The sequence below is a fragment of the Perognathus longimembris genome, chromosome 4 (assembly GCF_023159225.1).
Source record: "Perognathus longimembris pacificus isolate PPM17 chromosome 4, ASM2315922v1, whole genome shotgun sequence".
NCBI classification, from domain to species: Eukaryota; Metazoa; Chordata; class Mammalia; order Rodentia; family Heteromyidae; genus Perognathus; species Perognathus longimembris.
This window is the reverse complement of record NC_063164.1, coordinates 89,602,583-89,626,522: the sequence shown is the minus strand read 5'-3', so window position 1 is coordinate 89,626,522 and position 23,940 is coordinate 89,602,583. Positions and strand designations below refer to the sequence as shown.

Below are 23,940 nucleotides of genomic sequence, written 5' to 3'. Positions count from 1 at the left end.
ACAAAATCATGTATCCAGAGTCCCTGAATCAAGTTAATATAATTTTTAGATGATCATTTGGCCATCACTATATCTGCTATCTTTCACCAATAACAATAGAAGTCACACATACACACAATTGATAGCTATCTGGTGTGTTATCTCAATTTTAAATTGAGAACTAGCTTGTATTAATAAAAGTTGTATGTGTCTAATACAAGACAGATTCTAAGAATGTCTTCATAATCTTTTTCCACCCTCCTACAACCCATGCAACACATAGTTCTTTCCCCTAATAGGACTAAAATACTGAATTTGAGAAAGTAAGCAACTGTTCAGTGGCATTGGTCAGGCATGGATGTGAACTTGCGTCACATTAATTCCCCCTAAGTGATTCCAGATGCTTTCCTAGATAACTCAGACTAGAACCTTCTTGTAGGGGAAGTTCAGAGATAGCATGTGATTTTGAAGGAAATGTTGGGCTCATCATCACTTCACAAGTAGACTTCTAGACATGTCACCTGACCAGTGTGAGTCTCAAGTCCTACAGTTTCCAAAGCTATGGTGGATGAATCTGTAAAAGGAATCTTGGTAAGTCTTATTATACACATATTAGTCTTATGTATTACTTTGCATTTTTGTACACTGACCATTTACAAAAGTCATATTCTAGATTCATTTAGATTTGCTATGAAGACACAGTAGCTTTGACAAATGTGTAGGGAACGTTGTTAACATCCTCACATACGTTTCTTGGTCACGAATGTCCTGACTAAGGTGGAAGGGAGAGCTATGAGGAGGTTGGATTCAGTTCTCCCAGGATGCGTGGCTAACTACGAGACACTGGATGTCTATAAGTGGTGTCATGTACCCCAAAGAGCCAGATTTTAAAATGTTCTTCTAGTAACTTCTGCCTTAGCACAGACAGTACAATCCAATTTTGCTTTGAGAAGCAGCCTAGTATAGCAGTTGAATGAGAAGCTCTGGAACTTGCCTGCCTGGATCAGAACCCATGGCCTTGTTACCTCCCAGTTCTTTGCTTCTATTTCCCTAACTACGGCATGGCATGGCAACAATGGACTAGCTGCAGCTTTCTAACATTAAAAGTAATTGTGGTTTAGAATTTTAAAACATCTCACAGTTTGGTAGGCCAGAACTCAAAGCCAAAATCAAGATGTTGGCAGAGACATTCCTCTTTGTAGAAGAGGCTCTAGGAATGAATCTGCTCTCCCAGATTGTGTATCTGTGGGACAGATCCAGTTACATGTAGTTATTGCACTGAGCTCCGCTGTTTCCTTTCTGGTTGTTAATTGGGAGCCTCTCCCAGGTCTTTAGTAACACATGCATTCCTCATTGCTTTGTTTGCTCCATTGTAAGTCACATGATACGGAAATCTTTACCCTTAGAGTCTGAGATTTTCCCTTTTCTTGCCTCTTTTCTGATTCCTGCTGGAGAAAGTGAACTGCTAGGAAATGGTGCTGTTGCTCAAGTGGTAGAGTGCTAGCCTTGAGCTCAAGAGCTCAGGGACAGCGCCCAGGTTCAGAGTTCAAGTCCCATGACTGACCAAAAACAAACAAACAAACAGAAAGTGAACTGTTAAGTGCTTCTGTGCTTAGGTTAATGTTTGCATCATAGTCCAGAATTTCCTCACTGTCTTAACTGTAATTCGGTCTCCGAAGTCCCTTTGCCATGCCATATAATGTGTCAAACCTCTAAATATTAAAATATTGATACCTAGGGCTCACTGTGATCCTGGCTACTCAGGAGGATGATATCTGAGGATCACAGTCTGAAGCCAATATGACCAGGAAAACCCACAAGATGGATCTCTAACCAACAAAAAGGGAGACGCTAAGGTGTGCCTCAAGTGGTAGAGTGTCAGCCTTGAGTAGGAAATGCTAAGGCACTGCACCCAGGCCCTGAAACTCAAGCCCCAGTACTGGTACAAAACTGTGGACATCTGGGGGGGGGGTGTGTGTGGGGGGGGGTGTTTCATCCTGACTACAACACATAACACCCGTGTTACGTGACTTCCCCGTCTTAGGTCAATTCAAGTTTCCTCTTACATTTTTTTATGAGTCCACTAGTCTTTTCCTGACAGGATAGTGTACCCCAAGTTCCTGCTGTACATTTGGAATTCGATATTTCTACAAATCATCTTGATTCTGTTGTATGCTAAGTGATATGTACAGACCACAGCTGGAGAACTAGAAGTAGAATGTCTCTTACAGTCTTGTTATCATGCTTCTGCATGCACGTACGTGTGGTAAGTCCATCCTTGTTGACCATTTTCTGTTGCTATTTTTTTTATGTGTTCCTGGTTCCACCTAGGGAATCCCCACTCCTCCCTTGCTTCTGCCATGGGGACTTGTGATTCCTCCACTCATCTCCAGTTAACAGGGAAGATAGTACCATCTCCCTCAACTCTCTTGTTCTTCTCTTCTGAGCCCAACATTAGTGCTCACCTCTGGGCTTCTAAGAGGTGAAGATGAAGATCCCATCCATGCTATGATATATCATGAAAAGTACAATCATGTCCCTCACAAAATAAAGAAAAGCTGTATAATTTAGAGGTCTTTGCTTGCTTCAACCAGGAGGGATTTTTGTTTGTTTGCCTGTTTGTGTTATAAATATTGGGATTTTTTCCCCCTTGCAATTAGTTCATGGACATCTTTGAGACTTGAAATCTACCATCACTATTACATTCTGTACTTACATTAGACAATCTCAGTAAAGGAAAGGATATCATATACCATCATTAGCATTGCAATTCGAAGGTGCAAGAATCCCATGAGAGTCAGAAAAACAGGACAAATGAGAGATGAAGGGAGTATTTCCATGTCCACACCGAATCCCTAAGACTTTGAATTATTTGACATTTGTGAAGTAAAATTCAACACGTTGTTTAGATTGGATGTGAATCCTGTGTCTTACCTGCTTTATGGTCCCAAGTGAAAAAATAGAAAAAAGTTCTAATGGATATTGAACAGGTGTTCTGGGGTTCCAGAATATTTATAGTTGTATGAAGAAGGGTATGGTTGATGAAATCATTAAGTTGCCTAGCATCAGAGATTGGAACATGCATTAGTGGTTTCTAAAAGAAATCTGGAATACCTTTCATTTCCCAACCATCCTTTTGTGAAAACATCAATGGCATTGGAGACACTGACTGATCTGGAGAACCAGTTTTGTCACCCTGCCAGGGAGGCCTTGGCAAATAAGAGGGGCCTGGATGGCAGTCAGGTCTAACAGAGCTGGATAGACAGAGAGTTTCCCATGTGATGATAATGGTGACACACAGTGTATGCTTTGGGAATCCTTAGCTCGCACTTCTTAAGAAGAACATGGCTCTGAAAACACAGTGTGAATGGGATATTTCTGATAAGAAAGTCTCTTGACATTTATTAATCTTTTTAACTTGGTCCTACCACAAAGGTCCTTCAAGTTAACCTCAATTTTCTAACTCCTTCTGAAATGCTCTGGAAATAAGTCTGTTCTTTAGTCTGAAATAAAACCAAGAAAAGGTGAAGTTCTATGCATCCAGGCTTACAATATATGTTTCTATGTTATTTTTTTTAGAAATGAGGCCATTTAAGTTATGTGAATTTAGAACTTGGTATTCTTGGCAGTATGATGGTGCATAGTTTCAGTGCTAGCCTCTCAAGAGGTGAGGTAGAAGATAGTATGTGACCAGACTAGCCTGGGCAGCCAAAGATTAATTTGGAGTAGGAAGATCATATACGTTATTGTTCCAGTTGGGGCTGTTTTGAGGGTGAGCTGGGTACTATTAGTAATGATGCAATACAGCAGGTGTAAGCAGGAGTCTTTAAGGCAAACCCTCATGGAAGCAACATGGGATGTAGGATCACAAACTGTCTTGTGCTAGCAACTTGTGTGAATGTTTTTCGATGTTTCTGTGTACCTTCAAGCAAAAACTAAGGCAGTTGTACTAAAATGAACCTGATTACCTTCTTCAACTACCTGATTATTGACCAACCCCTCAAAAAAGAATCTTACCGTTTTTTTGGAGCTAAAGGGAAGTTAGTTAAGTACATATATGAAATATGCTTTTAAAACTGCATAGTTAGGAATGCTTACATCGTGTATGAAATGAATTAATACTTGCTTGTTTTAGGGTTGGCGGAAACTTCCTCCTTTCTACTGGACTCATTGTATTTAGAAGGATTTGAGGATACATGGAGGCCCAGCAGGGAAGACATTTTGATCAAAATCAGTGATGCCTTCTAGACTCGTGGAAATAGCAGAGAGAAGCAGAGAGAGAAGCAGGGGGAGAAGCAGGCATTGTATATATGTGTATACAAGTATCCATGTTCCACATTGCTGCTTGTAACAAGGCTAGCTCTGCTGCTGAAAATGAGATGGAAATCTTATATTTAAGGCAAGTCTGCCTTACTCTTATCTAGCATTGTATATATGCCACTTTGGAAGCTCTTTGGTGGCATGTGAGAAGGCCAGAGACTTCCTCCTCATGGTGCTCCCTGCCCTTCTTTTTTTTTTTGACCAGTCCTGGGCCTTGGACTCAGGGCCTGAGCACCATCCCTGGCTTCTTCCCGCTCAAGGCTAGCACTCTGCCACCTGAGCCACAGCGCCCCTTCTGGCCATTTTCCATATATGTGGTGCTGGGGAATAGAACCAAGAGCTTCATGTGTTGGAGGCAAGCACTCTTGCCACTAGGCCATATTCCCAGCCCCTCCCTGCCCTTCTGTATGTACTCAAGATATAGATTATAAGAAATATCCTGATGTCTCGTCTGGGTCAGTACTTAGGGGGTGAGGCCAAGTATCAATGTGTTGAACCTCCCTTCACATCCAGCTGACTGCTCTGGGCAGCCAGTATTACCAGTCCTTAACATCGCCAGGTAAAGGAGTTCAAGTCTGTATTCCTAGCTACTTGGAAGGTAGAGATTGGAGAATATCAATTCAAGAGCAGTGTGGGCAAAGAAGTTCACCAGACTCCATCTCACTCATTGTTGCCGGGCTGGGAGCAAAGGCGAGCTGTTATCATCACTACGCAGGAAAACTCACATAGAAGGATTGCACTCAAAGCTGGCCTGAACACAAACTGAGACCCTACCTTGAAAATGCCCAAGAAAACAACAGGCTGGAGGCACAGCCTCTGCCTACCAAGTCTGAGGTGCCTGAGACCACGAGACAGCTTGTTCTTTATTAAGGCTGTATGAACTGGAATGGATCACTTCTACCTTAGTCTGTAAAATTATATGGCCTTTTAAGTATTCTCTATCTTTAACTTTCAGTGTCTACAAAATCAGAGTGATGGAAGGCATGATAATGATCAAGATGTATCGTAACTCATAAATTGACATGCTGAATATAAGCCCTTTTATTGAACTACTTAAAGATAATTTTAAAAGTCATATGATGATTTTTGGGTGCGTCAGTGCAAACCATTTAGATATCTACCTCTTTGTAAGTTCAAGGAAAGTAGAATTTACAAAGAGAAAAGACAATAATAAAGATAGGTTATATCACTCTTCCACACATAAACAATTGAAGTTTCTTGAGTCACTGAATTTTTGAACACTGCAATAAATGAACAAGTCTTATTATTTCCTAGACATCTTTTTTCCTTACTTGTGACTTTAACAAAGCTGTCCTCATTCCTGATCCTCAGTCATAACCAACCTCTCACCTGCGTTATAGCGATGTTCGTCCCATCGGTGACTTCCACGCTCATGTTGTAGATGGAGCGCTGCTCAGCATCCAGAGGTTTGGCAATAACAATGGTCCCCACACCCTTCTCTGCATCAAAAGAGCTGTCAAAGTTCCCCCCTGAGGGTGTCACAGAAACAACACAGCATCAGCACATCCGTGGGGCTCTCCGTGGGTGGAAACACATAACCTTACAGGGGCTTACATGAAAATACTTTTGGACAGGCATCCCTACAGCTCAAATTTGTACATCTTAGTGGACCTCTTTATTTCTCACTTAATTAGTATTTCAAAACATAGCCTCTATAATGCATAAAAAATCACAAAAATGTAGTTCAAAGAAAACTCTCAGCAGTAATGTCAAAGGTAGTGAAACATAAGTTGACTCCATGAAATATTTTAAAGGCTAATGGCTCTTTAACCCCTTGTGGTTTCTGTACTAAGACATTGAAAATCTTTTTGTTTTTCCAAAAGTAGGCAAAGTTTTAAGTAAACAAATAGTTGAATCATCATTAATAAAATCAGTAGACACTTCTAAACCTACTGTAGGATTGATGGTAAACATTTTGCTGGTTGAGTTCCAGTTCTCTCAATTCAATGTCAGAAATAAAATGATAAAATAAGAAAACAAAGAATAGACTTCTGCAAGCTGGATTATTTATAGAAACTTTTGGCATATTGACAGTGTGAACTGAATTTCTTTTAAAAGAGTAGAAAGTTTATGAAAGAAGCCAAGAAATAACAGCATAGAAGTGAAGGAAACACTAGCTTTCCCTACAGCAACTTGTAAATCAGCTTATATACAAAGTTATTCTTCCCTTCTGGGTCAGCTATAAATCGCTGTCTGGGAATGATATGTATGGAACAGTATTGGAATTGCTGAGTAGTTTTTATCTCTGAACCCAAGTACTTTAAGGTCTTCCCAAGTTTTGCAGATACTAGGGTTTGACTCAGGACCTGGCACTTGTTCAGCTTGCTTGCTTAGCTAGGCCTGGCTTTTCCTGGTTATTTTGGAGATGGAGTTTTGTAGAATTTCTGTCCAGGTTGACTTTGAACCATAATCTTTCAGATCTCAGCCTTCAGAGTAGCTAGAATTATGCTCATGAACCACTGGCAAATGGCTCTGAAACTTTTTTTAATGTGGTAAGAAGCTAGTACCATGAATGCTGGAGCAGTTTTAATTAAATACCACAAGGTTTATTTTAATTAAAAATTTCAGGGGGCTGGGGATATGGCCTAGTGGCAAGAGTGCCTGCCTCATATACATGAGGCCCTGGGTTCGATTCCCCAGCACCAAATATACAGAAAATGGCCAGAAGTGGCACTGTGGCTCAAGTGGCAGAGTGCTAGCCTTGAGCAAAAAGAAGCCAGGGACAGTGCTCAGGCCCTGAGTCCAAGCCCCAGGACTGGCCAAAAAAAAAAAAAAATACAATAACATTCTATATAATATAGTTTTTTTTTTTGTTGGTGGTGGTGGTGGTAAGCTGGAGGTATGGCTCAAGTGGAACAGTACCTGCCTGGTAAGCTTGCTGGAGTACTGGTACTCAAGCTCAGTACTTCCATCCAAAAAAGAATGGTCATGTATATATTTCAAATACCTATCACTCACAGCTGTCGTGTGTACTTATTAGCAATTAATTTGTAGACAGAACTTAATTCTCCTTGACATTTAATTAAAGTTAGAGAGATACAGAATTACCAGAGAATTGCTTGGAGATGATATATTGTTCCAAAAAAATCATTTACAAAAGACTGATCTTCCAAGTAAAACCTTTAATTGGCTTACAAAAAGCACTATGTTTATTCCAAAAAAGTCTCTTGATGAATAAACGAAAGAGAAGGATGGGGGAGTCTAGTCTAAAATAGAAGGGAGCCTTAGGTTACTGATTCTTAGTTAAAAGGAACATCTCATTTAGTAACCACACAAAACAAAATGGAAGCTAAGTTCCAGTGCCTGGCATAGCCATTTTCATGAGCAAAGAAAAGTCTCTTGCTACCAAGTTGTAGATTCTGAAACAAAATCTTTGCCATAGTAACTTAGAAAAAAGAATATAATATCACAGGACCTGTTTAAAAGACAAAAGTGCAACTTCTTAAGTTGATTTTGAGGTCATTAAGTCACATTTTCAATCACATTTAAATTAAATTGGCATTTTATATACTAGAATGCTTACTTTCTTAAGTCTGAGGACTAAGATTTAGGGGATGGTGGGGAAAATAGGTTATCTTCCAATCACAATTATTTTAGACGTTTAAAACATGTAAGTCAGTAAGCCTGTAATTGAGAGGCCAGACTGGGCCCAAAGTTGATGAGACTCCATCTCAACCAATAGTTGGGTATTGAAGTCGTCCTTGCTATGGCAAGAAATGTAAATAGTTTGGTTTGGTTTGGACCCAATAGGGAAAAATAAAGGCCCTGCAAAAAATAACAAGAGGAAAAAGGGCTTGAGTCTTCACTCAAGTGGTAGAGCCATGTCTAGCAAATATAAAGCCCTGAGTTCAAACTCTAGTATAAGTAACAGAAAGATAAGTTGAGATTATGCAGATTATTAAACTTTAGTTTGCTCTACTTTCAAGATTAGTGAGAACAAAATTTGTGGAACATGCACAAAAGTTTCTAGTTTCAGTCATTGATTAAGTGAGGAAAACTTATGTGCTTCCTCATATTAACACCTGAATTTTTGCTGGGCCCTATGCAAAATACATATTTATCCCATGTGCTTAGTCCTGTAAAATATGCCTATTTTACATAGCATGTATAAATTGTATGAGATTTAAAATTTTTTTTTTTTACCAAATGATATTTTGGGCAATTTTTTCTGGCGGCCAATTTTCATAGTTCTCTCTCTCTCTCTCTCTCTCTCTCCTCTCTCTCTCTCTCTCTGTGGGCATGCTTGTATGCATCTATGTGTTTTCCTCATCAGTCTTTACTGTATCAAATACTACATATCAGAAATCTCTATAGGTAAGTCACTGTAAATGGGGTTAGAAAGGAGTAGGACAGGTGAATAACCAGGAAAGATAGATGTTGGGCAATTAGAAGGCCTACAGAGATAGTCTCAGTTCCACCAATATGGCCTAGGGTCTCTATACACATTACCAGGACATTAGCTCCCAGTAAAACAAGATTTCACATTACACAACAATCCTTATTGAGTCTTCAAATGAATTTCTGACAAAGGATACAGATTTCAGACCAACAGTTCACCATCAATCTTCAGGTAACTCGATAACCTGTACTAAGCACCCTATTTCATCAATGACTCCGTAGCTCTCCCCCGGGGCCTCGTTTTTCTGGCTCCCTTTTAGCACAAAAGGTGATTCTCATTTTTGTAGGCAACCATGTCCAAATCATCTAGGGGGTGAGAATATCAAATGCAAGGAGTCCATTTTCACTAGCAACATTCCACTTCAATGAGGCGTGCTTCCTGAGAGCCAGTAACAGAACATGCAAAGCCAGAAGGAGCCCAGCGGGACAGCGTGAGGCTGAGAAAGGTGGGCAGGCAGGACAGTGCCAGTTGCTCTGAGCTTCAACAATGTGGGAAATCAGAAACGTCACAGCCTGAGCGTCCTGCAGGGGTGTTCAGCGGAGATGGTTAAAGCAAGGTTGTGAACAGCCCACATAACAGATGATTCACATTTGGGACATTCCTTTTTGACCATTTCTAGTAAAGACAGGTGTAATACAGTGAGCAAAGAGCAGAAGACGCAAACTGGGTTCCTATTGGACTCTAAAGTGAAACATAGCCAGTGGGGATGTCCTTTCAAAGGCTTTACAAATAGGTTCTCCATGAAAATACTCTGAATTAGCAGTTGCAGGAATGTGTTGGGTAGCAAGGCAATGGGCCATCACACAGCCAAGTTTTTCTTTAAAGATAGGTAGGAGGCATACCCTGTCTTTCTGTAAAGAGATTCATTGGTGAAAAGTCCATCTCCTTTGGAGAAGCATCAGGTAGCTGCCTGGCAGCTCCTTTTCACCACAGGTGCTACTGTAAAAACTCCAACTCAGATCTGCCAACCACCAGGGAGAGGTTTAATGTGAGAAGCTTCTGAAACTCTGAGCGGATGAATCCCAGGGAATGGAGGGTGCCATCCTCAAGCTGTTCATTCACATTTTGCAAGTACAGGGAGCTTCAGGAAAAGGCTGAACACCAGCTACAGTGTGGTCATGAAGAACTACAAGCTTTGAAATGAAGCAAGCAAGCATAATCCTAGTCTGAAAATTATTTGCATGGAGGGCAGAGACACCAAAAATGCCAGGGAACTATAGTAGGAAGAAAAATTCCTCCTAGAATCCAGCTTTAAGTTTAACTTTTAAAGCATGTTGACGTGAAGTATTTTTAGTCTTTTTGCTATTTTCCTAAAGTGTCTTCAGATGGGCATCTATGGATGAGATCAGAGGCATAGAGAAAGAGCCCCGCCTGGGATCAAGGTAGGGAAAGAAGACTCAGTAAGAGGAATGACATATTTGACATCCATTGAATGACTGAGAAAAAGTCACTCTGATGGAGGAATAAATGTATTGGAAAAGACAAGGCTTCTCTCAGGAGATGTGGGTGACAGTTTTCTGGAAGATGCAGAGATACTTATAGTCTAATCAGAAAACAAAGCTACAGCAACACTATCAGAAAAGTCTAATATGCATGCTTGACCAATTCTAAATAAGCAGGCCTCTGCAGTGGACATGATTAGCCAAGGACAAGGCTACGCCAATGAGACGGCAGGCATCAGGAACCCAGTGCCTCTGGCACCTGGAACAAAGTGAAGACAAGATCATCTTTCCATAGCTACAACATGGGAAGATACTCACAGAAAACTGGACCTGTATGTTGGATATAACCTCCAGAGAAATACTTCCTAAGGACAGCTTTTCTCCTCTCTATAAATTGGATGGGTAAATAAAGTTAAGTTAAGCACTTACTGTGTATGAGAAAAGCATTTTTGGATTCAAGTGAAAAGCTGAAAAATTGGTTGCAGTATCCCCCATGAAACTGTAAGTAAACAAGAATTATTTGAAGTGTATAATAATGGTAGCCTTTCCAATTCAAATGTTTTCCACCAGCATAAAGAGTCAGAGAAGGAACTGTGAACCAGCTTGCACAGGGGTTGGAGGTATGCAAATCAGGCACTGCTGAGTTGATTCACAGTCTTGGAGAAGTGTGAAGCTATGTGATAAAGCCACAAAGGATCATGGGTTATTTTTGTCCCTTTCGTTTTCTTTCCATTTATCACAGTGCAAGAACACACTGTGCATTGGGCTGTTTAAACAAACAACAGCTGAACTTCGTTGTGTTTCCTTTTCATTACAGTGCTCTTAACTTTGTTATAAGCAGAGCTTCTGTTTCTGGGAGCTGAAGAGTGTCTGGGTGTAAGCTCTGGTGCCACTGGAGGCAGAAGAAAGTGAATGGCAGATCTTTAGAGCAAAGGGTTTTGAGAACAAAATCCTGCTTTACTATAGAGATGTTTTGGGACTTCATGTCTTGGTAGGAAAAGAAGAAATGAAGCTAAATTTGGAAATGAGATTACATTCCCAGAGGGGAAAATGTAGAAGCATTGGTTGTTGCTGCTAAGCTAATAAGGACTCACTGGTTGGAGCTGTAAGTGCTGTGCTGGGTGCTGGGTGGTCTTGGTGTCTGCCCAGGTGTGTGAATGCACTAATGTGTTTGGATGGAATGTTAACTTGTCTTGGATGAATCATGAGAGCTTTGATCAGGACTTGAATTTGAACCCAAGACCTCATTTCAGATCATGGTGATATTGTACTTCTATATATATAATCATAGCTCTCACTCCTGAGCCTCTAGTACTAGGCATAGCTCTCTCTCTTTCTGTCCCCTCTGTGTCACTTTGCTCAGAGAAGGTGCCTCGCAAAGGAGGGAGGCAAGAAAGAGAAAAAAAGTTTCTGTGGCTGAAGATAAGTAAGAACAAAACATCTGCATATGATAGAGAAAACAATAGGTGTTTAAAGAAGTGAAAAGGTGCTGTCAGCAGATGGAGGAAAAATGACTCAGACAGATGAAGAAAATTTTCAAGAGGGAGATTTAGTGAAGGGGAAACCATTTCTGGACAGAAAGAAACCAGCATGTTGGAAAGGATTTCACTTCTACAATGAAATAAAGAGTTGGTGTTTCAAGATGTTGGCTGGAGGTGGGAATGGAAATAAAATCCTCCTCTGTTTGGGCATCTGGCCCACTAAATTCAATTTGTAGAAGAAGGTTGGCTAGATGTTGCCATATTTACTGAGTGCAATCTATGTGGTAAAGACATGTATACTAGAGGGACAGCCCTGTAAAACTCCATTAAAAGAACTACTCAGTGCCTGGAAAGTGAAAGGTCTCTAGGAAAAGGGCAGTGTTTAGAAATGCAGAGACAAGAGAAATATGAGAACTAGGACCCTATGATAGATAATGGTCCACCTTTGTGTTTAGACAGTCCTGAAGGGCTCCATGTAGGAAAGCGGTCATCTGTAAAGTAACTTTCTCTCTGTATCAATGATTTTGCTAGAGATGCTGAGGCTTGCTGACTGCAAGTACAATGGGAAGTTATTCGGACTCTGGAAAGGTCTCAGGAGTTATCAGTGGGGTTACCAATCTGGCTGCTTAAAGCATCACCATCAGTCACCAATTGTTCATTTTAGTCATCATAGTAGAAGCATTGCAGGAGAAAGGGAAGAAGACACATGGCGGTTAAGAATGGAGAGGGCATAAACACAAATAAAAGCATGCACCAAGTGCAAGTGGCTCATGCCTGTAGTTCTACCTGCTCAAGAGGCTGAGATCTGTGGATAAAGGCTTGAAGCCAGCCTGGGTAAGAAAGTCTATTAGACTCTTATCTCAAATTAACCACTAACATAATGAAAGTAGAGCTGTGGCTTAAGTGGTAGAGCACTAACTTTAAGCAAAAATGTTCAGGGATAGTACCCAGTTCCAGCCCCAGGAGCAGCACAAAAACAAAACAATCAAACAACAAAACAAAAGAGGCTGCAATATAACTACTAATGCTAGTATGAGAGACTTGCATGTTAGGTTATAGTACTAGCAGACATGCTTATCTACACACAAATGTGTACGTTGGAATGCAAAGAACTGCAAGTATGATCTGGATAACAGGCCACATGGTTGGTCATACTGATTGTTGCATATCTGTACCATAAGAGTTCTAAAGTGCAGTATGGCAAGGACACCCTAGGGTTTTGGATGTAGTGGGCAGTGGATGTGATATGTAGTGGGCCAGATGGCTTCATGCATGGACCATGCTAGGGAGAGAAGACAGGTTCACATCTGGTGGCAGAGATGCCTGCAAACTGGCATGCAAAGGAAAGAGACAGTTGGTGGCTGAGGATTCATTCTAGTAGTCAGAGCCGCACATGGGGTCCCATGTCCTGTTTGCTCTTCATTCTACTTTCTTGGGTTGCTTCTAAGAAATCATCGTTGTTGCACATGCTCCCGGAGGCTGGCACCAGCATGTGCTGAAACTGAAATGTACTTTCTGGGCCTCACTGAGGAGGAGGTGAAGGAGTCACCGGAGGTAGCTACAAAGACAACAGAAAACTAAGCAGTAGCATGTGCATCAGGAAGGAAGAAGCTGCCTCGATCATATCCGAATGAGCTGAAAGCTGCACAAATGTGAGTGGAGCCCTGCTGCATGTCTCCAGAGAGGTCCTACTGTGGATATGTGAAATACCAATGAAGAAGGAATTGAAAGCTTAGTGTTAGGACAGTCAGCCACAAGGATGATATGATACAGATTCAGTGAAACAAAGGTATAGGAAATAAGCTCTTTTCATGGGGGTAGTCCAGAGTACACTCCATTGAGGTTGAGTTGGGGACCATGGAATATTCCTTTTCTGAGCCTTCTTAGAGCAGGTGCAGACTATCCTAAATATTTTCCCAGACCAGCCACCTTGCAGGAAAGGCAGACGCCTGCTCGCCCTGTTGGGCTGTGATGTGTAGGAGGAAATGACTCCCCCAGACTCTCCTGGACATGGGAGTCAGCTTCAGCTCAACTCTGCCTCACATCCAGCTCCTGAAGGCACAAGGAGGCTCCTCCCTCCTCTTAGCAACAACCTTTTGTTCCCAGTACTGGGCCCTCCGTTCCTCCAACTACCTCTCCCTGCTGGCTCTGGGTGGCTAAAGTGCTCTGCCCTTTCCTTTTTCAGACTGCTATACTTGCTTGCTTGCTCTCAAAGAATGTAAAGGTTGGCTTCCCAGGTCTCTCCTGCCTGCTTCCATCTGCTTTCCTTATCCAGACTGAGCGGAAGGCTTACTACTAGTTAGGTATCTAGGCTCCTTCTACTGCCCTTCCTTTTGTGGATGGCTGCCAGGGGACTCTTCTGATTTTTTTTTTTTGTCTATGAATGCACTATTGGTGTAGAACAGAGAGCAAGGGAATACATTTTAATTTATTTTTCAATTGGGAAAATCCCAGTTAAATGAACTAAACTCCAAAAAGAAAAACAAAATGAATAAACAAATAATAAAGAGCCCACATACCTCAAAACTAAACAACAATAAAACTCAAAACAATGTCCTCCCCAACCCCAAGCCTATCAAAACCTGGAACAAAGGAGTCACTGGGTACAAGAGCAATGTCTGCTAGAGGCATGTATGAAATCTGTGGGCTGTACTTCAGCCTGTCACAGGCAGCTATGAAAGATGTAATTCAATTTGCTTAAAAAAAAAACCCAAACATCTAAGGCAGATTGGATAGCCGTATTTTAGCAAATGTGTTTACACTAAGGGTACCTTCTGTTGAACAGTTCTGCCCACAAGCTGTCTGTAGAATATAGAACATCTCTCGAGCATGCTTGCCACCTTGAAGCAGGGCAGTCGGGAGCAGAAAAAAAAGAACAGAATGCAGAAAAAGGTGAAGAAAAAGAGAGAAATGAAAGACAGCAAGTCTAGTTCCATCAATACATTTAGAAATGAGATTAGCCAAGTGTGACAATAGAATTTAAATGACACACAGAAAGACATTCAGATTGCAGTAAAGAATGTACTCTAGGAAATTCAGCCAGAGAGCACTTTCTGTTCAGCTTAGCTTACAGAGTCGAACGAAAGCACAGGTTGATTATTCATTTTACTGGCTCTTTTGCATTCCAGCACTTTGCAAGTTTTAATCATAGCTCTAACTAGGTATTTTTTCTTTTTGTTTAATTTCCTTTTCTTTTTTTCCTTTCTTTAATTAACTTAGTTTATTTTTGGCTACTTGCTTCAAATATCCCATTGCCCGATACTGTTTTGGAAGTCTTCAACTCACCCACTATGTCAAACCACAGAGGGGTGTTCGCCGGCTGCACTGACACCACCCCCACAATCTCTGTCACCCTGTCGCTCTCCATGACGGTGAAGTTATAAAATGGCTCTTCAAAGGTCAGCGGTGTTGGTGAGGGGGGCGGTTTCTTAATCCACTCGATGTGGAGACGGGCTGTGGATGACTTCTGTGGGCGGCCATTGTCCACGGCCTTGATCTACTCACACATGGAGAGAACACAGAAAGACATCTCAGAGCTCTGACTCTATGAAGACTCACTTGGTGCTGGCCAAGACTCCCTCCTGAGCAGTGATGGCCAGAGGTCTTGGAGAGTAGATTCTAGAATGGGGAAAGTAACCTGGTTGGTGTGCTGGAGCTCAGCTCCCATTTGCCATGCGAAAGACATGTTGCAAGTACACAATGTTCAGTCTTTCACAGACATGAATGGTAGTGTTCCATCCACAGTAATAGCTCATTTCATTCCTTACAGCATGCCTCTGAACCTCACCTTTGGCGTGAGTCTTGAAAGGAAGCAAGGCACTTTGTGAATCTCTTTGTGTGTGCAGAGTGGGGTGGCGAGGTTGTGGCTTGTCACTTCTGCTTGATTCTTGGGGTGCATTCATCTTGCACAGGACCTGAGGTGTGAGAGGCACAGGCAGGGGCAGGGCCGCCACTGTGGCCTTGCAGTGCTGTGACTGTGAAGGGGGAACTCTCTGGGTGGCACTTCAGTGGGCAGTGCCTGGGAGGAGGGTGTTGTGATCTGTCTGTGGTCCTCAGTAGACTGACACAAGAGACAAAGTAAATATGTCTCTTCATACATCTGTAAGGAATTGCTATGATGTCCTGGACTCAAATGGGTGGGCCCCAAAGTTCAGGGAGGAGAAAACATGATCAGAAGACCAAACTTTAATAAATAAAGGACTTCCAATACAAAAGACGTTCAGTTCAAAGGACTTTCAAATACCATATTCAGAAACAACATTTATGGACATAGAACTAACAGATGACCACATTGAAAAGAGTAACAAGTAAAACTGTAAGGTGTGTGTTCATGGATGATCACTTTGTTTCAGAAAATTCCTGTGGGATGGAGGTCCCTAATAGTTATAAGCTTTGGTTCAAGATGCCTTGGAGATAGGACAGGGATTTGAGTAGCTGTGTTTGTGTGTGTGTGTGTGTGTGTGTGTGTGTGTGTGTGTGTGTGTTCTGCTTTGACTTTTTGCTTTTTTTTAAGGAGGTACTCTCAGGAGAAAGGGAGTAGAACCAGGATGGACAAGGGTTAGCACTAAACAAGGATGTGGTCCTAGCTGACCATAGGGATCCCACAGGGAATTCTGAACTATGATTTGTGCCACAGAGCTGGATCCACCTGAGGTGTGTGTGTGGGGGGGAGTGGGCTTTTGTATTCAGTTGTCAGGCAGTCATTGGCTGTAGTTGCTAGGTTGGGGTAGAAGTGTAGAATCTCTTAGGCCAAGAATCAACCAAGGATGATCCTCTGGTTATAGGGACAGAAAAAGACCGTAGAGCCAACACTCACTGCATGAGAGGGACAGATGAGGGAGTCTAGCTGAAGGAATCCTGCAAAGGGCTCCTCTCTTAAGTGTCGAGTCCTCTATCTGGGAGCAAATGCACTCTCTGTCTAAAGCAGTGGGAGAGGAAGCATATATGGGCATGACAGATTTTAAATTTTCTAGAGATGGTGCTCGTGTTTACATTTATTTTTAACCATCCAGCTTAATGAAAACTTAGTTTACCGTCTACTTGAAGTTTTTCCCTTTACACAGAAGAAATTTAGCTATGAATTGTGTCTCATAGTCTATAGGCAAATTCATATTCTATCACACTGTGAATGATTACAAAATTTGTTTTCTTGGGAAGTCTTGAGACTTATTCAGTGTTGTTTTGAGTGGTGGGTGGGCTATGACATCTCACATGTCCGTGTCCTCAGTTTATCTATGTTCTGTACCTTGAGAATGATTTAGGGTTATAGGAAAGATGGACATACATGCAGGCTTCAGCAGGCTATGAGTGTGGGGAGGTGGTAGACAAGAATTCTCACCTGCATTTGTCTGACAGAAAAGTTTTTCAAAGCTAGGATGAGTTGCCACACTTTTACACTAATAATTTTATTTGCTCAGAAATATCTGTCTGTCTATTAAAGGAAGCCGTGCCCTCTGTCTATGCTGTTGGAATTCTGAAGATCTTACCGTTAAGATGTCATAACTTCCTGCAGTAAATTGTTTTCTAGAAGAAACCATTCCAGTTTTAGGGTCAATGAAGAACTTTCCATCATCATTCCCATCCACGATGCTGTAGGAGATGTCTGCATTGGGGCCTTCGTCTCTGTCAAATGCAAAGGCTCTGTAAATGGGTTCTCCTCTCTTCTTCCGGTCTCGTTCTGGCAGCTTGATCTGATAGACCTTTTCAGGGAACTGTGGCTTGTTGTCATTTTCATCTAGAACCTGAACCACCACCCAAATGGTTGATTGTTTGGGAGAGGAACCACCATCTGTCACAGTCACCTAGTTTTAAATGAGAAAGTGTGATGGAATCAATCAGAAAAAAGAAAAGCTAATCTCACTACCATCCCCATGCCCATCCTACAAAGATCACTTTTTATGCACAATCACATCTGAACCTGTCTTAGCGCTACAGTTCCTATGGAATGTATAACATTTTCATCATTCACTCATGAAGGCAGAGTGATTCCCCAGACTTGGTGATGGAAATCATAGCTGAAAGGGGTCGCTCAATCAGGTTCCCATAATTGGTAGCTTTTATAAACAGAAATAATTCCTATGGTTTTGGAAGCTAGGGAACGTAAAATGCAGGAATTGGGGTAGTCTGAAAAGGTCTTGTCCTTAACAGACAACACTTTTTGCCTGTGCCCTCACCTTCATAAGCACACTAGTCTCATTCAGGAGGGCAGATCCCTCACAACTCTATTTTCGAATACCACTGCCCAAGGGATTTGGTTTTGACCTATGAATCTGGGAGAGGGGATTATAAACATTCAAGAACTTGTTGTGGTGTAGCGTGTGGAGAGAGAGGAGAAACAGGATTGACTAAAAATATAATCATTCATGCAGAAATAGTAGATACAAAATAGGCACTCTTAATAATATAAAATATACTATACCAGTTACAATATGCTGATCCATAAGTATGTTTTCTAGTCAATGGACAGTGCTACCACCATCCTACCATCCAAACTCTTCTTTTTACCATGTTGCTAAGTTGTGTCCCCTCTAAATGTATATGGTGAACCTCTATGTATCCTCTCTTATTTGTCTGTATTTGAGATTGGCTCTTTAGGGAGGTGAGTAAGGTGTAATGAGGTCATATGTGCACAGCTTTGATTTGACCACATAAAACAAGAGATTCCAAATATCTCCATCTCTTTCTGTCAGTTAAGCACACAGCAGGAAAGGGGCTTTCTGCAAGCTAGAAAGAAAACTCTCAGAAGCTAAACTACCAGGCTCTTATTTTGGACTTTCTAATATTCATGCTATAGTCTGAATATTCATGTGCTGAGATCTGGTCCCCAATGCACCCATATAAACATGGTGGTTATGTCATGGGGGCTTCATATATGAACTTAGTGCCCTTGTGAAAGAGGCTTGTTTGCTCCCTCATTGTCATATGAGGACAGACAGAAGATAATATCTATGTGGAATGGATTCTTAGCAGACACTGAATTTGCTGTTTGATCCTGAATTTCAAATCTCTAAAACTCTGAGCAGTTCAAATTTATTGTTTGTAAGTTACCAAAGCTAAGGTATTCTGTAATGGCAGTATAAATACATACACACACACACACACACACACACACACACACACACACACACGAGTCATGAAAAACTTGTGATTTTTATATTTTCATAGGAAAGTGTGCTATATTTAGTTTGTGTAATTGTAGTATTACACATTTAGGTGTTTGACATTAAGAACATTTGACAGTTGAAATATTTTTACCAGTCACAAAATCATTTTCTTTTCTCTGTGAAATGGAAAGAGGCTAGACACCATTCCCCCCATCTCTGTAATGCTATTATTATGTGTGTCTGTAAAAACTGAGGAAAGGAGAATAGTAAAGAGCATATAAAGAATCTTCATGGATGATATAAACAGTCTTTAAATATTAGTGTGGATAATTTTCTTGTTGGCCAGAGTACTAGAAACCACTTAATAGTAATACTTAATTTGTGCATGGTACAGATAGTTTATAAAACACTATTATACATTATCTCATTCACCTTCTAAACCCCCCCCCTTTAGTAAGTGAAGCAGCTTTACTTATTCCCATTTTCCAAATGAGAAAACAGGCTTAAAGATCCCACAGTTAATAAGTGCTAAAGCGATGTATCAAACTTTTGATAGTTCTTAATGCTCTGTTTGACCACAAAGCCTAAAAGATTTACATTTAACTTTTAAATTGTTACATTGAATAAGATACTTCATTGATTCAAAATATATGTTTGGACTATTGAAGCAATGTAAAGGTAAATTTGGTCTCCACAAAAATCCTACTCTGAATCAGGTCACCTAGTCACCTAAGAAAGCACTCTGAAAAAAAAGAAAGAAAGAAAGAAAGCACTCTGATAGGAATAATTGTAAAGAAAATAAATTAAAAGTCATTTTCAAAATGCTATCACAATCTTGCTTAGTCTCTCTTACAATCTGAGTTGATCCCTTCAATAGAATTTAAGACATATTTTCATAGGAGGTCTTTCTTTGGAAAAAATCAATCAACTTTCCTTCCAAGGTTATTTTCCCAATTGGTTTGTTGTGTTTCACCAAAGAACCACTGAGGGCTAATTGGTGTCAAAGCCAAATTTTGCCTCTTGAGCTATTTTGTGACACTGCTGCAGCATGCAAACCTTGTGCTCCCAGGTGTTCTATGTTCATCCAAACACATCAATCCACTACTAGGCCTCTCTTTGCTCTCTGAACAGATTCTTTCCATATCGAGGAGAATCTCATTCATATCACTGTGCACAAAATTACCCTTGTTGCCTGTTACTAAAGGACCTGCGGTGAATGGGCTAGCAGGCTGGGTGGTTATTGAATGAGAGACATTGCTCAGTGGAGAATCTCTCTGCTTGTGAAAATCTGTCTCATGGAATAGACCCACATTCACAAGTCCAGGGGGCTGCCTACAGGTGGCAGCAGGGGTCTTACACAGGTGTTCTCAGGTGTACCAATGGGAATGGATTTCCTACATCACCACACATACCCAGGTCTCTGATTCTTTCTATTCCCTATCCCTTCTACTCATTATTTAGTCCAGCTGCCATGTTGTTTCCCCAGGAGTGCCTCCTCTGGTCTGGTTTTTATTCTTTTGTAGCACTTACCATTGTGGAAATGGTAAACTAATGCAGGCTAGGACAGACTTTGCTTGGTTACTTCCTAGTCCAATTCCTGTGTCTAGATAGAATATACTCCACAGATGGCTATTTTAAGAATTGAGCTCTGATTCAGATCCTAGTTGAACAGTCCCTGTAGACAAAGTAGTCTTAGCTTGTAAAAGTGTCCAAGATCATCCAGGGTTCTTTACAATGCAGCTATCGACCTTAATGTCACTACTGACCTTTCATATTTTTTTGCCATTGATTCCTCCATCTTCTACCCACAGCTTCAACTGTTTACTACCTGCAAGCTGGTAAGAATCCAGTGATATCTCCATCTTTGCTTTCCAAAGTAACAGATCAAATAAATGGTTGTTAGAAATTCACTTCTGGACTTTTCACATACCTCTCAACACTACAGAAGTAATGAACTGAAATCATTACCTTCAAAGCCTTTTCAGTATTTGGTGCACTATGGCCACCACTGGTGACAAGGAATGCTGCCATGCTCTTGAGAAACAATATGCTCCTGACATAGTTTCCATTTCCATGATTATTTCCCTCACTATCCACATCTAGTTGAACTCTTAGATCAGCAAGTACTTCGCATACTGAAGTTCTGCCATGTTGTCATAGGACTGGCCACCTTCCCATCCCACTTGACCACACAGTGTTTTCCTGCTCTCCCTTGCTCCACACTTCATTTTGTTATGAAGTGTTATTTCTCCTTCAGAGATCTGACTATACTACTGATCTCCATCACATTTTCAGGGGCTCCTTGAGGATAAATATGTAGCTGGCCTTGATTATCACCATCCCCTATCTGTGTCTTCCCAACATCTGTGTTCAGTTCCACGCTGACCCTGTGTGGTCTGGAGATCATGGCTCTTACACTTACATTCTCTTACATAGCCATTTGTTTGTAGGAAATGCCTTCTGCTGGGATTATACCTGGTTCATTCCAGAAACTTCTGTTGAAACACATCTGGGGAGCCATTCCCTTTCTCAAGCAGACTGATGTAGGTATGCTTACCATGTCCCCAATGACATGGTGTGTATGGTTCCAGGATACTGATGGCCATCGTGTAGATGCTTGTTTGTTTGTTCCTCTATGGTCAATTCTTTTAGACTGTAACTTGAGGTTAGGAACTGTCTCTTAGTCATTATTATGTTCTGGCTCCTGATTCGGCAAAAAGTGCCAGGTAAATGCTACCTACTGAAATCAAGAATGAATTTGCCTAACTATATTTACTATGGTAGCAAATGAAAAGAACATTCATACACAAGGGTCTCTTCCTGAACTGAACATAGAATCTGCCAAGGGGCCCACATTGTGCCAGTCTACAAAAGAGTATCAGGGAGGTTATTATTTTACACCACTAAGAGCACCACCAAGTCTAAGATTATGCAAAATGATTTTCAGTTACTTCTAACACTGCACTCAGGTTTGTGGATTTTTATCCCCAACCTTGTGAAATGCTGTATCCAGGTGTTTGATTCCCTCATCTCACTGTGAACTACTCAGAAACTTGGTTTGAACTACTTAGAAACTTGGTTTGTTCAACACTTTCCTAGAACCTAGTGTACTCTCCATAAAAATTTTCTGAAGTATGCTCCTGACCTAGTTTTCATTTTCATTATTGTTTTTATATATCCTCTTATTTTCTCTGCTGTGTTTGTATGTGGACTGTTAATCACAAATGATTCTTTCAGATCCTCAGACTTTACACATTAAATTGCCCATGGTCTCAGCCCACTCCTTGAAATTACCCCACCTGGAATGAGTAGCACACAAGTGACTGAAGAACACCAAGGCAAATCCTTATCCTCTCCTTGTTTACATCATTTTCATTAATTGTGCAAGGAATGAGCTACAGTCTACCAGTGAACCATGTGGTCTCTTGTGCCATAACCTGACAAGAGAAGTGTGACCATGCTAACCTAGATTTTCTGATCAATAATCAGTGGTCCTAGCAATTAATCAAAAGCTTGAAAGATTAATTTCTTAAGGCAGTAACAGCTAACACAAAAAGTTCAGGACCACTGAAAGGGCAGTGAAGCCCTTTTATTTTGCCTTGGCACCTTGTGATCTGTGACTGCACAGCAGCGCCAGAGAGAACCCACCATGGGCCCAGGGAACGGTGATGCAACAATTACAGAGAAGAACATGACTTAAGTGTGTTCCTAGAAGATAAAAGAAAGAGATGGAATTGCAACTGCTGGAGAAGACCAATTTCCCATTCACCAAAACTATCGGATGTATTTGTTTTTATTCTCTCTCTCTCTCTTTCTCTGTCTCTCTCTCTCCCCCTCTTACAGATTATATAAGCTTCCTGAGAGCAGGGCTTCCAATTTGCTTCACTGCCTTGTTCCTAACATCTAAGGATAGATTCAGTATTTCTGAGCTGGAGAATTCAGATCTGACATTCTCTCCAACCATTAAATTAATCATAAATGGCTATTTCCAAGGCATCACATTTATATACCTTTCTTCAGGAATTACATATCACCTCCCCTGTTTCATATTTGTCCATGACACTTCACCATTATCTAATATTACCTATTTTATTTATGTTCTTATTTATCACATTTCTGGCCTTTATTGGAGTAGGGATCCATAAAACATGGTTTTTCATCTGCTTTTTATACACAGATTTATCTCTAGCATGCACAACAGTACCTATTAAGCATTTAATGCATTTTTACTGAATGAATAAAAATATTTTTCTGGTGTCCTTTGAGTAAAAACAATCTCTTTTGAAGTAAATTGGGAGATAAAGCAATCAAACAATCAACATGGATTCCTGCCAGATCCACCCCTCCAGCCAGCTACCAAATCCTCTGTACTGTTGCTTAAGAAGAGAACCCAGGCTTTATAAAGCAGTCCATTACTGACCTCCTGTTGTCAAGTGTTAGGTTCTGTTGTGTTGGTGATTATACAGGTACCATTCCTAATCTCCAAAATCATCTGAAGTCTGAAATGCTACCATATATAAAGCTTTTTGACTTCTTCATGACAGTGCAAATGGAAAATTCCACTTACACTACCTCTTGTAGCAGGTTGCAATCAAAATACAGGTATGCTAAAAATAGTAGGTCAAATTATTTCCAGGCTATGTGGAAGAAGGGACATGTAAAATGTAAATGAATGTCATGCTTAGACTCAGAACCCACCTCTAGGATATCTTATTATGTATATAGAAATATTTTCAACTTAAAAAATCTCAAATCCAGAATTATCCTGAGCATTTTGGATGACAGCTACTCAATCTGCACTGACAAAACTCATGGCTTGCCAGCTTTGCACAGGCTCAGCCTTGGTAATTTCCAGAAAACTTCCATTGTTTGTCATAGGAACCTGTAAGGTTTGCCTTGCCATTTCTGTTTTACAGCTGCTGGACAATGAAGCTCTGAAATTAAGGAACTTGCACAAGGCCACTTAGCCAGTAAGTAAGAGAATGTGGGTATATGCCCAAGTCAGCTTGGCATCATGGCTCCTGTTCTTTTGCCTCCTCTACACAGATGATGTCTCAGCCTCTGTTAACCATCTGCTGAAAATTCCTTCTGCAAATGTGGCTTTGGATCTACCTCAAGCTATCAGTGTTGCATCTAGAATCAAGCCCTTTCCCTCTCTTGGTAAGTGGGACCATGATGGTTTCTGGTCTGTGGGC

General features: G+C 40.9%; 1 protein-coding gene across 2 annotated transcripts in view; it reads right to left on the bottom strand.

Annotated features, from left to right (window-relative positions):
- Positions 1-23,940, bottom strand: part of Fat3 (FAT atypical cadherin 3) — a 506,722-nt gene that overhangs the window by 102,856 nt on the left and 379,926 nt on the right. For both annotated transcript variants that reach the window (XM_048345620.1, XM_048345621.1), the window contains exons 4-6: positions 17,129-17,443; positions 14,928-15,138; positions 5,650-5,789 (exon numbers count right to left, since the gene is read on the bottom strand). In XM_048345620.1, the coding sequence (XP_048201577.1) occupies positions 5,650-5,789; positions 14,928-15,138; positions 17,129-17,443 (666 nt within the window). The remainder of the gene's footprint in view (positions 1-5,649; positions 5,790-14,927; positions 15,139-17,128; positions 17,444-23,940) is intronic.